At 35.8% G+C, this 13335-nt stretch overlaps 2 protein-coding genes and 1 pseudogene across 2 annotated transcripts; 1 reads left to right on the top strand and 2 right to left on the bottom strand.

Annotated features, from left to right (window-relative positions):
• Positions 1 to 910: 910 nt before the first annotated feature.
• Positions 911 to 1607, bottom strand: LOC120210164 (40S ribosomal protein S17-like). Its single transcript, XM_039208953.1, has one exon. It carries the CDS (start codon positions 1529 to 1531, stop codon positions 1106 to 1108), a length of 426 nt encoding a protein of 141 aa, XP_039064884.1. The 5' UTR covers positions 1532 to 1607; the 3' UTR covers positions 911 to 1105.
• A 2373-nt stretch (positions 1608 to 3980) lies between these two features.
• Positions 3981 to 7655, bottom strand: LOC120210119 (annotated as a pseudogene).
• Positions 7656 to 12610: 4955 nt separating this feature from the next.
• LOC120210148 (oleosin 18.2 kDa-like) lies at positions 12611 to 13095 on the top strand. Its single transcript, XM_039208942.1, has one exon. It carries the CDS (start codon positions 12640 to 12642, stop codon positions 13093 to 13095), a length of 456 nt encoding a protein of 151 aa, XP_039064873.1. The 5' UTR covers positions 12611 to 12639.
• Positions 13096 to 13335: the final 240 nt, after the last annotated feature.

Raw genomic sequence — 13335 nt, 5'->3', positions numbered from 1 at the left:
TATAGTTACTCAGACTCCAGGAACAAAAGTTAGATGGTACTAATTTAATCCTTAATAATTTCCTATATTATTTACTGGTTCCCTTTCTTTTTTGTTTGTTTGTTTTTTCTTTAATAATTTATTTAAACCTTAATAAGGTTCGGAGCTCAACAACCCCAGTTTCTCATTTTGAGCATAGCAGTCAAGAAGATGAACATGTTAGAGATAAGACAAATAAATCCTTTACAAACAAAACATATGAAATTAAAAATGAAAAGATTAGTTCTAGAAGAACTCATCTGTAATCCTCTAGTTCTTTTCTTGTCTCTATCTTTTCATATTGAATCTTAAATTTTCAAACAGTTCACAATGGAAACTCAGAAGGACAAAGCAAACAACAATATCAAGAAAGATTGTTGCTGAGGATGGAACTGTTAAGGATGACATGAATGAGGCCCCAATACTAAGAGAAGAGGTAAGAATGCAGTCTAGTAAAAGAAAAATGTGATCACATCATGAGTACAAGGTAAGAATACAGCCTAGTAAGATAACATAAATTGGCTAAATTAAACTGATCATTAATAACATAAATTGGCTAAATTAAACTGATCATTTTGATGGATGCCATTGCCACAGCACACAGAATACAGCCCTGAAATTGAACCATACTTCACTAGAATTTACTAGGCGAAGAACATCTAGTTTCTTGCTTGCAATTGCCTCTGAAAATTGCAAACCAAGAACCTAACACAGGAAACAAATTCGCTTTAACCAGAATAGGGATTCATTAACATGAAACGAAACTCCTAATTCAATTACCAATGAGAGTCATAAGTTATATTCTTCAACTCACAATTTCAATCTTTCAACGGCTAAAAACAAATTTGGTTATATAAAACGAAATTCAAAGAGAAAATGAAATCGACGGGAATTAACCAAACAAGCAAACTACTAATATTACCGATTCCAAGAACCTTCGAAGCAGACATAAAACTTTATAAATTTCAGTAGCATTTAAAATACCAAAATGTGCTGCAATAAAAATACAAAACTCAAAAACTAAGGTCAAAATAAAAAAATAGCATACTTAAGATAGAATCCATCAAGCCCAACGAAAACCCACCACTTAAAACCTCCTTCCGGGTCCACCACCGCGACCGAACCCGACCTGAGGAACTACGGCAACCGGGTCAACCTTAACAAGTCCAGGAATATCAGCCATCCCAAGAACCGAAAGCATATCAAGAGTTTCCTTATCAACTTCTATTTGATCGACCTTAATGGCCGATTCATCGGGGACGAAATCCATGCGACGCTCACGCTCCTCTTCTTGGAGCTTCAACGAAATGCCACGAACCGGACCCTTCTGGATCCGTTTCATCAAATGGGTAGAGAACCCGGCGATCTTGTTTCGGAGCCTCTTCGACGGGATTATAGCTACTTCTTCGATAATCTTTTTGTTGGTGTGGAAATCGAGGGTCATGCGAGAGTAGTACCGCTCGATGACCTGACGAGACGATTTCTTCACGGTCTTCGTACGGACACGGCCCATCGTTTGGATCAAAGGACGCTGGTGGCTGGAGTTTTTGCGCGAGGAAACTAATAAAGTGAGTGGTTGAGTTAGGGTTAGGGGTTTTATTTATATGAAAGGGGAACTTTCGGATGGAGGCTCAGGTTTTACGGTTCGGCTTGCTTAGTTGAGCCCAATCGAAAAAGTCTTAGGCCTTTCTCAATAATGATTTTTAAAATTATATAAAATTTGGAGTAGAATCTTCTTAGAGCAAAGGATAAGACATCTATGGTGTATAATTTGAGATGGTCTTCAATAAATTAGATTCTGGTATGGCATCAAGAATAAATGCTATGCTCCCATTTCTTTTCCTCTCATTTTCATAACCGACAAACTGTTTCCACTTGGGAACATCAAAGCCAAGTAAAAGAGAGCACCAATGGACCCTGTTTGTGGGTAGATTAGATCAACTGGAAAAGAAAAGACAGGGCTAGAGTTGGTAGGCCTTTTCGGCTCAATAAGGCCATTGGAATAATAGTTTAGGGTTTTATCAATCCTTCAATTTTAATCAGGGATCCACGATATTCACTATAATGTTGGGCAAACTCGTCACCTCGAGATGACGAGTCACATAATATTATTTTTAATGGATCTGGATGAGTGGGTCCCATGTAGACCAATGATTTATTATTTTTAATATGACTCGTCATGTCGAGCCGACGAGTCAGTTAAAAATAAATTTTTTATTATTGAAAAAAATAAAAATAGAAATTAAAAAAGGGGAACACGTCACAATGAAACTCATCACGTAGAGGTGACGAGTTTGCATGGGTTAAATTTTTAAAAAATAAATAAATTAAAAATAATAATAATTTTTATTGAAATATCATTGTTTACAAAATAATAAAATTTATTAATATTTTCTAAGTTCTTGATGATGCCAAGGAGTGGTTGAATGATAATGGCGCGGGACTCGTCGAGTACGCCGGGGTCGTCAGCCTTGATCGTAGTTGTCTTCATCTTGCCAAGAAGGTGTACTTAACACACTCTGAGATTCACCTTCGAAATACAATGATGTGCTTATGGTATTTGACGACATCATTGCCTTTACTGAATCGACTTGGTGGCTATGTTGTTGACCATATATGATATGATCTCATTCACCCTCAACCGCATGTTCTGTCGAAGATGTTTAATTGTGTTGCATTGCATCCCACGAACCTCCAACCCAAGTCGGTTGAGTCTCAGTTGAAGTATGATATGCATATAGAAACTGAATTGATGACTATATATCAACATCCACGGATGTTGATCTCTAGCAGTCATCCCACGTTGATGAATACTCCGTTCTTCTTCCGATAGGAGTTAGATCGACGAAATATGGACATTGTCAATGGGATTTTCACATAAAATAGTGTTTTTGACCATTTTTTGGATTTAGGGTTTGATGAAAAATCAAAACCCAAAACCCCTATTTATATTCCTAATTCCAACAACTATAATATTTGTTTAATTCAAAGGAACTCATCAAGGTGACTAGTTCCCCTCTTTTTTTTTTCAATAATAAAAAAATTATTTTTTAACGGACTAGTCGGCTCGACGTGACGACTCTTATTAAAAACAATAAATTATTAACCCACGTGAGACTCACTCATCTGAGTCCATTAAAAAATAATATTTCGTAAAACTCGTCATCTCGAGGTGATGAGTTCGTCCGACACTCTAGCAAATGTCTTAGATCCCTAATTAAAATTGGAGGATGGGTAAAACCTTAAATTATTATTCCAATGGCCCTATTGGGCCAAAAAAGCCAGAGTTGGTATCCTGTTACGAGACTGTTGAGGACAAGATTGGCAGTATAGTGTCTCTCCTTTGCTTTGGGTTGAATGCCTCCAAAATTATTACAGCATCACATTGCACACATAGGTCCTCCAACAAGATTTCTATTTGCCCATCATTCATAAAGATGCTTTGGACATCGTAATCAAGTGTCAACTTTGTTCGAGTATTCCTCAATCCTCAGGACACCAACTGGTTCTCTGCAGAATATCTGAAGCACTTGACCCGAAGAACGGATATTCGTGGGAAGGAAGAAATCCATTATTACATATTTGATAATGCACCCTTATATTCAGCTTTCAAATATCCTGAATCACATCCATTCCCCAAATTATAAGCGTATAATGGTTAAGAAAACAATTAAATTTGCAGATCACACAAGGCAGACTCAGATTTTATTTCGAACCAAATTCAAATAACTTCCCACCATAAAAAGAACTCTACTCAACGAATGGGTTAGGATAAAGTAAAGAAAACTAAACCATGGATGATTAGTTATTTTCTCCCTTACTAGATTTTTTAGTAGATCTTTCTCATCATTTTCAACAGTTTTTATTTAACATAAATTATGCCAATTACAACGATATCATGCAATGTGCGCAACTTTGAATCACTAATAACTTTTAACTTGCTTTTTAATCAAACAATATTACAGATTAAAAGAGACTCAAGAATGTTGAGCCTTTTTATGCTTCTTGTCCAATTTCTGAGCAGCTTCAATATTCCTCTTCCGCTCCTTCAGTCTTTCTACGTGATCCTTCTTTCTTTGCTTGCCAATCTGATCAAGGAGAAACACAGTCAAGTCAAATCGGAGTTAATGAAGCACAAAGATAATGTAGCTGTTATACAACAACTTTAACCTATGTCCACGGACTCTCAGTTTTCCTTAAAGTACGACACATCTTCAAACAATTATATACCCATGTTAAATGCATACCATATCTGACACTCATCCTATCCAAATAACATAAACTTTAACCATCATCCCCTCCCATAGCTTCCTTATTCTTTTCTCCAAACTGGAGAAAATCTGTTCAAAGTTCTAAAATATTGTTTACTGGGAACTATAGTCTGCTCTGATGGAATCAATACCAAATAAATCTCTGCTGGCCAACTTTCAAAGCAAAAGGTAAACAATAACAAAACTACGATTGAAAGTCAGACTCATGAATCGTGACAAAAAGCAATTATAACAAAGTCCAATGAAGTTACCTCAATGGCTTCTGCAAGCCTCCTCTTTTTACGTGACATCATGAGTCTTGATGGATCCTTGACACTTGGTTCTTCTAAATCAGGAAGAAGAGATTGTTCCTTAGACTCGGTGTCCTCAGAGTTTGGCTCATTTATACTTGAGACTCAGACGGTCCGTGCCTTTACAGTCATAAACCCATTGCGGTTGAACATAATCTCTTGAAAGGTAAACATGTCCTTGGGATGGTCTGTCCACAATCTACACAAACAAAAGCAACAAGTATAGATGAAATTTCCCAAAACCAAAATCCCCAAGTACATGCAAATCTCACATATGGTCTGTTTATTAGTGCACCAGATGAGTAATGCTATCATCGGCTTCAGAAAACGGAGCTCCATCTCCTTCCCAAGAAACAACACCTCCAAAAGCAAGAATGACGAAAAGCAAGGACTCTCTTGGAACCTTAACATGAAGAGTATTAGGAACCATTCCAACACAAATGAACTACCATAAAGAAATGGAAGCCACTTGTACTTTTATTCTTGTGTTCATCAAATTGATGAACAAAACAGAAGCAAATCTACAGTTCTTGATATAAAATTTCAGCCAGGAAGAATTGAACTCGCCTCACGACTCAAGAAAAACTTCTTGTTTTAAAAAAAGATTTTTACAGTCCCTTGTAGCTCCATCTTCTTCAACTTCACTGGATGCATCTTGAACAAGGTGCATCAGTGCACCAGGTTCATTGGCAGGCAGTTGACGCTGAAGTTGAGCAAGCCTTAAGTTAGATTCCTCCTACTCTTGCTCCAAACCAGATGAACCAGCAACTTGAGGTTCTTGAACAGAAGCTCTGTGGTTAGCATCAAAATACCTTGATAATGCATAGAGATCTGCAGCATTCAGAAACAAAAGAACACTATCACAGACAGCTAGGAGAAAGAAATTTACAAGAATTATTCATAGTCTGATAGTCAGCACTTAAAATGCATAATTTAGAAAGAATGTGCAAGTTTCATTACAAAACATTTAGCAATAAAGCAAACCTGCAGCAAGAGCTTCCAACCGAGGATCCAAAATAGGAGGATACTTCACATTTATGGAAAGATAAAGTTGAAAATTGACAAAGTCAAGAAGTGTCTGCACCCAAAATAAATAAAATCCAATCAATGAAGAAACTAGCAGATGACAACATATTTGGGGATAAAGTAGCCAGAAACAGTTTGCAAAAACTTAATTACGAAATTATCAAGGTAATATTGGAAGACTTGAAAAAATAAGAAGGAACAGATCCTCTATTCATGCTTGGCTTAAGCTTATTTACCCAAATTTCTCAGGCTTTATGGCACACGTTCCACCTTCCTAACCATGATAATCAATAATAAAAAGGACCCTGTATCTGTTTAGACACAAACTTAGACGGAGAGAGAGAGAGAGAGAGAGAGAGATGAAACCTCATAAAATTCCAAAAATGTTAACATGACATTGAAGTCAATATCATCTGTCAATACTTGTTGCCGTGCATGCGGCGCTAACCATGTGATTTTTTGACCATCAACCTCGGCCTGCACAGGAAAGAGAATAGCCTTAAACAACATGCATAAATGCAACAGAAGAAAGAAAGTCTTATAGCCAACCAGAAACATAACAATTAACAATATAATGTTGTAGTACCTGGTAATATATACCCTTTACAGCCACAAAAACCTTTCGCAATTTATGGGTGCGAGAAATGTAAGCTTGCCATTCATGACACAACCTGACAAAGGACCAAAAATAGAAAGACAAGGGATGTAACTGGTAAGATTCTAGAAGTTAACAATAAACCCATACGTTCTTGTCTTCTTACTCATTTAAAATAGAAAAGAAAACCCAACCTTCAACAATTATGGATGCACTTCACTTCAATTTTAAGCCTATCAATGGCAGGCAACATTGCAAACAGGTGCACCATTGTAAGAGGATCATCCAAGTCTCTAAGAGCGCCAATAAAAAATACCAATCATATCTTAGATACTCAATAATTCGTATAAATACCAACGAAAGAAAATAAAAAGCACAAAGACTGATTAACAAACCTATCACGGATGACCATGTCAAGTTTGTAAGAAGGTGCAAGTGATGTAAGAAGCTTTGCCAACTCATCATTCTTTTTAGCCTTGGATTTCTTTATCTTCTTTTTATACGCCCTGATTTCTCTAAACTTCTCAAGTAACGGATCGTGAAGAATGTACATGATGTCCTTCAAGTGATAGTAAGTACGATGGTTTCCTTTCACCTTCTTCTTTGGTTCTCCTGGAAATACTCCTTCGTGAATGCAAAACTTCCTGCAATAATTAATCTATTAAAACAAAACAAAGGCAACCATATTCAAACAAAAAATGATACACCCCACCAAAATAACTCAAGATCTTCTCCTATTCCATAAGTGTTTCATGCTGTTGATGCTTCTTGTTTATTTTCATACTGTATCATCAAGTTTTTATGAAAAGAAAAAACATATCCAATTAAAAAAAAGCAAATGGAAAAAATATAGCATAAAGTAAAACATAGTAATAAATTCGTACTGACGTGCAGCCATAGCAATAAAGTTAAAACTTCTAAAATATTTTCTAAAACACTACTTTTCGCTTCAGTCAGCAAACGACAGGTAGCAAAACTAACAACTAAGTGCTACCCGATGAACTAATCTCATGAAACTCAATAGATTCTTAGCTAATTAGGCTAAGAAGCTAGAAATAATGGGAAAATGTGATTATATAATGTAAACCAAGGAAGCTGGAATAAATAAACATTAAAACTGGGAAGAAGAGATGAACCTGAAATCCGAGAGGCTAACTTGAAGGATTTTAATAGCCTGTGCCCTCATCACATATTTCGCAGCATTCCCTTCCTTTTCTTTCCCTGCAAAATTTTCACCATAAATCGTGAGAAGAGAAAAACCACTAAAATAAGTCAAAATTTTGAAAATTTAAATTGCGAATTTGAAAGTTAAAGTTTCAGAAGAACTTGCCGGAGGACGGTAGTGGTTTGGTTTCCCCATTGTAAAGAGAGGTGATAAACTGAACTTAGAAGGCGAAAAAAAGGAGAGGCACTAAAAGGCAGAAGAAAAATCCTAGAGTTTAAAGGTGGGCTAATTATAGGATTTTGGGAACGATGACGGAGATCCGGGTCAGATTCTCAATTCATGGGCTTAATTAGGGATGGATGGAGAAAATGCGCGGAGATAGGGTTGTTCATGGATGGTTAATTGTATTGTTTAATTTAAATGATCGATTAATTGTTATGATGGTTATTAGATTTTTTTAACTATTATGAAAATGTTAACAATTAATAGTTAATCGTTATTAACGGTTTGATTACAGGTTAACATATTAAAATTATTTGACAAATTTTTTCATAATTTATACTACAAAAAAGCATAACCCATAACATATATTTACACCGGTGTAAGCAGACCCATTTCTGAAGTTTTGATGGCTCTTGGATGAACAAAAAATTAGGCCCTTAATAATAGATTTAAATTACTATTTGTATTTGTGTCTTCCACTGCGTTGCGTTTGTTGCTATCTCAGACATAGCGAATGATATTACAGTCACTGTAAATATCGTTGTTGTGAATCTTTGATAACACATGCTATTGTGAACATATCAATTGTGAATATCGCAATTTCGGACGATGTCGTTACCACTACATAATGGTCATTGTTGTAGTTACACACCATTATTTAAGTAATTATTTCCTAATAACAATGGTTAAAAAAAATAAATTTTGAAAGTAACTCCATGATAACAAGCATTGAAAGAAATAAAATAAATTTTAAGAGTATGCTCATAATAACAAATATTAAAAAAATTAGATATTTAATAAAAAATACTAAAAAAATTGAACTCATAACATCAAATAAATATTAGAAAAGAAACTGAATATTAAAATATGCCCCTAATAATAAATATTAAAAAAATTGAGCCCTAATAATAAGTATTGAAAAATTGGGCATTTAAGAAAAAAATGCTAGAAAAAGATTTGGTAAAAAGTTTGACACTTATACAAATTTTAGAAAAAAACAAATTATAAGAGTAGACTCCTAATAATAAATATTAGAAAAACAATTGAACCCATAATAATAAATATTGAGAAAATAATTAAACCTTTAAAACAAGTATTAGAAATAATTGGGGGCATATAACTAATATAAAATAATTTTTTAAAAGTATAATACATTATAAAAATTATGGGCCTTAGGTAGGTGCCCTCATGACCAGTCTCAAATACGACCCTAGGTGTAAGTGTAACACCCTCAGACCGATACGGATGACCCGATCCGATCTGAGGTGTCACATTAGGGCCACCGGAGCGACCTACATAAAAAAATCCAGGAAAAATTGATTTTTTTTGTTAAAACATGTAAAATCATAAAACAATTTATAAATAAAATACAAGTTCAGAAAATAATTTATATATTACAAACAGAATTAAAATCATACAAGTTTCAGACTCAGTATAAAAATCAAATGTGACCTACATGCCCCCTAATTATACAGGTACCGTACTCGCCAACAAAGTCGAAGGAACTCCCAATGTTGATGTTGATGTTGATGTTGATAATTGTAAATGATCTACTCGTTAACCTGAAATGGTAAGTAAAAGAGTGAGATTTGGGAAGTTCAATAATACAGAACTACCAGATGATGTTGAAGGACAAGCAGATAAACGACAAGCATAAAAAATTTCTTATTGATTCAATCATCTACAGGTTTTTGAGATGAATTGAGGTTCCACTGATATTTCTTCAGGTAACAGACAAGAAGTTTATAGTTCAAAGGAAATGTTCAGAAGACCAAGTTCAGGAGATTGAAGCAAACGTCTAGTATGTTCTCTCAAAACCAGAATAAAATGTAATCATAGTTTTAAAACAATAGTAGTTATTTCAATAAAATAGGTTTTTTTTTAAAATCACTGTAGTACCCTCCATCCGAATACTCCATGTGAAATTCCCCAGGACATCATCCATAAGGACTTACTCTAGACCTCTAAGATCTAGGAGTCCAATATGAATGATCAGAACAGAAAGGATTTACCAGCTAGCTGAACCTCAAAGACTCTAGAATCCTACCCAATCAATACCCCAATAAAATAGTTTCAAATAGAACCAGTAATATCATAAAACATAAATCAGAAGTTGGGTTTTTATTTAATATTCAATTTCCCTCCAACCGTACACCACATGCAGTACCCCATAACAGACATCCATAAGGACTTACCCTATACCCCTAGGATCTAGGAGTCCAATATGAACAATTAGAACATAAATGATTTACATGCTAGCTGAACCTCAGAGACTCCAGACACCCACCTATACAGTACCCAAATAAAACAGATAAGATAACAGACAGTAATATGAGAAATCAGGAGCTAATTGTACCTTGTGTCAGAAATCAGAAACCAGATATCAGAAACCATACTTTATATAAATCAGAGAAAACATTTTTGTCAATAGGGAACGTACTAGATGATCCATATATTTTTCGAACGAGCTTGGAAATTATCAGGAATAGAAAATATGAACTTAATCAAAATTGATCGGATTTCAGGATTGAGGTCCCTATTAAAAGGGTTCAATTACAAACAAATCTAATAAGACATTCAGGAATTGATGCTTCAGAACCATTTAGGATTTCAGGTGTATCAGAAAGGTATTTATGAACCTTTACATCATAATAAATTTCAAATATAACCAGAGCGATTCCATTATTTAGGTCATCAGGAGTATTTCAGACACTTTGATTTCTAGTGGATTCTTAGCAACTTAATCCAATAAGGGTGAAACGATGATTTACAATTTTCAATAATCATATCAATTTATCAGGATATCGGGTCAACTCAAACTGAACAAATCCCAGCACTGCGATACTTGTCAACCACTCGAATCGATACATTTCAAGAATATGGACACTTTAGTACTGACAATACTAGTCGAACTGATCATCTTTAGAACCATCGTTGAACGGATCTTGAGGAACTATACATATTCTGATGGTATTTGTTTTATTTATGTATTGCAACAGTCTCCAAGATGACTGACGTACTTAGGTCATCTCCATAACCTTTAGGGGTCGTTAAAATATTTAAGGCTTCACTGGAACCCTTAAAACTTATCTAAAAACATTTCCTTAAACCATATTATTTGGGTTATTTCAGTACTCAGGGTTATTCTAATCATTCTTTTTCGATTCAGTCTTATCATATAATTCAGCCAATTCGATCCATTCTGACATAACTGATACCTTGGTTGGTTTAGTCTTCAGGCGTTTGCTTAGGAACATAACTCTAAGTATGCTTTTCCATTTTGGAGGTAAAAATTAATTATCAGGGGGTTATTTTAGTTATTATGGATCTTGAGGTCAATTGATTTACTAATTAATCACTGAACTTGAAATTTACCTTTTAACAGTCTTCCAATTTCTTCTGTGAGTTCTTCGAGTGTTATACAGTTTACTAAACTTTTACTGAATTTAGTTCGAGTCCAGTAATAATTAACTATGCAAAATTGTCCAATAAAATTTATTTATGCAATAACCAATATCAACGTGTTCCATAAAACATGCAAATAATAATAATGTATTACCTCAATTTTTGTGTACATCGATCGACCAAATAGTCTCCATTCGATCGCCCTTTAACTTTAAGTCCATATCCCATCAAGTCTCGGATACATACCAAACGAATTTACGTCAAAAACATAACTTAAACGTGAAACTTCGTATCGAATCAGGAGATAAAACATCGAAAAATAGCTTACTGAGTTTAAATTTGGCGAAACAGACTTTGGATTCGGACTCAAGAAGTCGAAAAATATAAAATATGCCTTTTTCATAAAAGTTGACTTTTGGTTAAAGTTAACAGTTAATGCTTTAAAATCAACGATCAACATGTCAAAGTCAACAGTCAATGGGTCAAAGTCAACGACCATGTCAACGAATTGACTCGGTCTGATTTAACTCAGTTAACCCGGTTTGAGTTAACTCGGTCAATTCGATCTGAGTTGACTCGATCAACTCATTCCTAGTTGACTCAGCTTCTGGAAGAATCTGCTGAACGATAAGGCCCACACGCGGTGGTGGCGCGTGGCAGAGTTTGTGACTGGTGACAGGGATGGGGGCGATGATCGATTTATCGAAAAAGCACCAAACACTAGAATCAACTCACATTAACCCCATAAACGAGCCAAAATATCGATGAAAAATAAAATATAAAGCAATCGGAGCTTATCCTATCGACGGCGGAGAAAACGATGGTGAAAGGGGATGATTCCGGTTGGGTTTTGGTCGGAAAGAGGCGAGGAATCCAGCAACGACGATGTTGATGCTAACAGGGGTGAATGGGTTTCTCCCAACGAACGTTTAACGACTTATTAATGTCGAATAATATCCCTAAACAGAGCGAGGGTGGTCATGTTTTGCTCAGCATGGGATGACAGTCATGATTGTATCGGTGGATATAATCTTCCAAGAACTTGTTCATAAAAAAAATAATATAAATCATGTTAAACTTCTTAATAAATAACACTTTTCTTTATCATTAAAATTATTCAATCAAATTATAAGATATATATACAACTTAGGTTGTTCACCTTTTTATCAAGAATTTCGAAAATTATTTCATGAATCATATTCTCATATTTATTTCTGAATAGGTGTTATGTACGAGTGCCATAGAAAAAGTAGAATATAATAAGCATTTATTGTATCTCATTTTTTTAATAAATTCTATAAAGAAAAGGACAACAGCTCTTACACTTTAGGTAAAACCCACGTGTCCCCACTCCCAAAGCACAACACACCAATTCTGCAGAACCGCTATTTAAATTGGAAAACAAAAAGGGGGTATTTTTTCCTTGTTTAAGTGCAACTTAAAACCTCATTTAAAAAGGCACAGGAATCTGAGTGCAACTTGTTCCCCATGCAAAGCCTCAGCTCACCATGTCATCCTCAACGTGTCTTCTCATTAAACCTCCCAATTCCTCCATAAAACCACAACCCTATTCCCCATTTCTCTCCATCTCATCTATACATTTTGCACAACTTCATAAAAGCTTTGTTATCTTCTTCTGTTTTAGCAATGGCCGAAATCCGTGATCGTAACCAGCCTCATCAGGTTCATGTTCGCCCACAGTACCGTTACGACAACCCGGCCGGAGTCGGTTACGGTGGTGGTGGGAAGAACTATCACAGTGGCGGACCATCCGCAACCCAAATTCTAGCGGTCCTCACACTTCTCCCAGTCGGTGGCTCACTGCTTGCATTATCGGGGTTGACATTAGCAGGCACCGTCATCGGGCTACTAGTAGCGACACCAGTCTTTCTCCTGTTCAGCCCGATTCTGGTCCCGGCTGTCATAGCAATTTCCATGGCGGTGACGGGGTTCTTGTCGTCCGGGGCATTCGGGTTGACGGGGTTGTCGTCTTTGAATTATGTATTGAATCGGCTGAGGTACGCGACGGGGACGGAGCAGATGGACTTGGAGGAGGCACGGAAGAGGATGCAGGAGCGGGTGCAGATATGGCGGGGTACGTAGGGGCAAAGACCAAGGAAGTGGGGCAGAAGATCGAGAGTAAGGCAAACGAGGCACAGGTTACGACTGCTAGTGCTAGGACATGAAGCTGAACAAGGTGGAATAAGGAGAGCTGCTTTTCAGAATAAAATGCAGGGTTTGGTTTGAATGGCACAATTACTGTATTATACTATGTTGTCTGTTTTTTGTTTAAATCCTTGTATTCCATTTATGTATGCTTTTGACACTACTTTGGGGGTTTCA

The sequence above is a fragment of the Hibiscus syriacus genome, unplaced genomic scaffold (assembly GCF_006381635.1).
Source record: "Hibiscus syriacus cultivar Baekdansim isolate YM2019G1 unplaced genomic scaffold, ASM638163v2 tig00109916_pilon, whole genome shotgun sequence".
In the NCBI taxonomy this organism is placed as follows: Eukaryota; Viridiplantae; Streptophyta; class Magnoliopsida; order Malvales; family Malvaceae; genus Hibiscus; species Hibiscus syriacus.
Note: the sequence above shows the minus strand (reverse complement) of the source record. Positions and strands in the feature narration are given on the sequence as shown.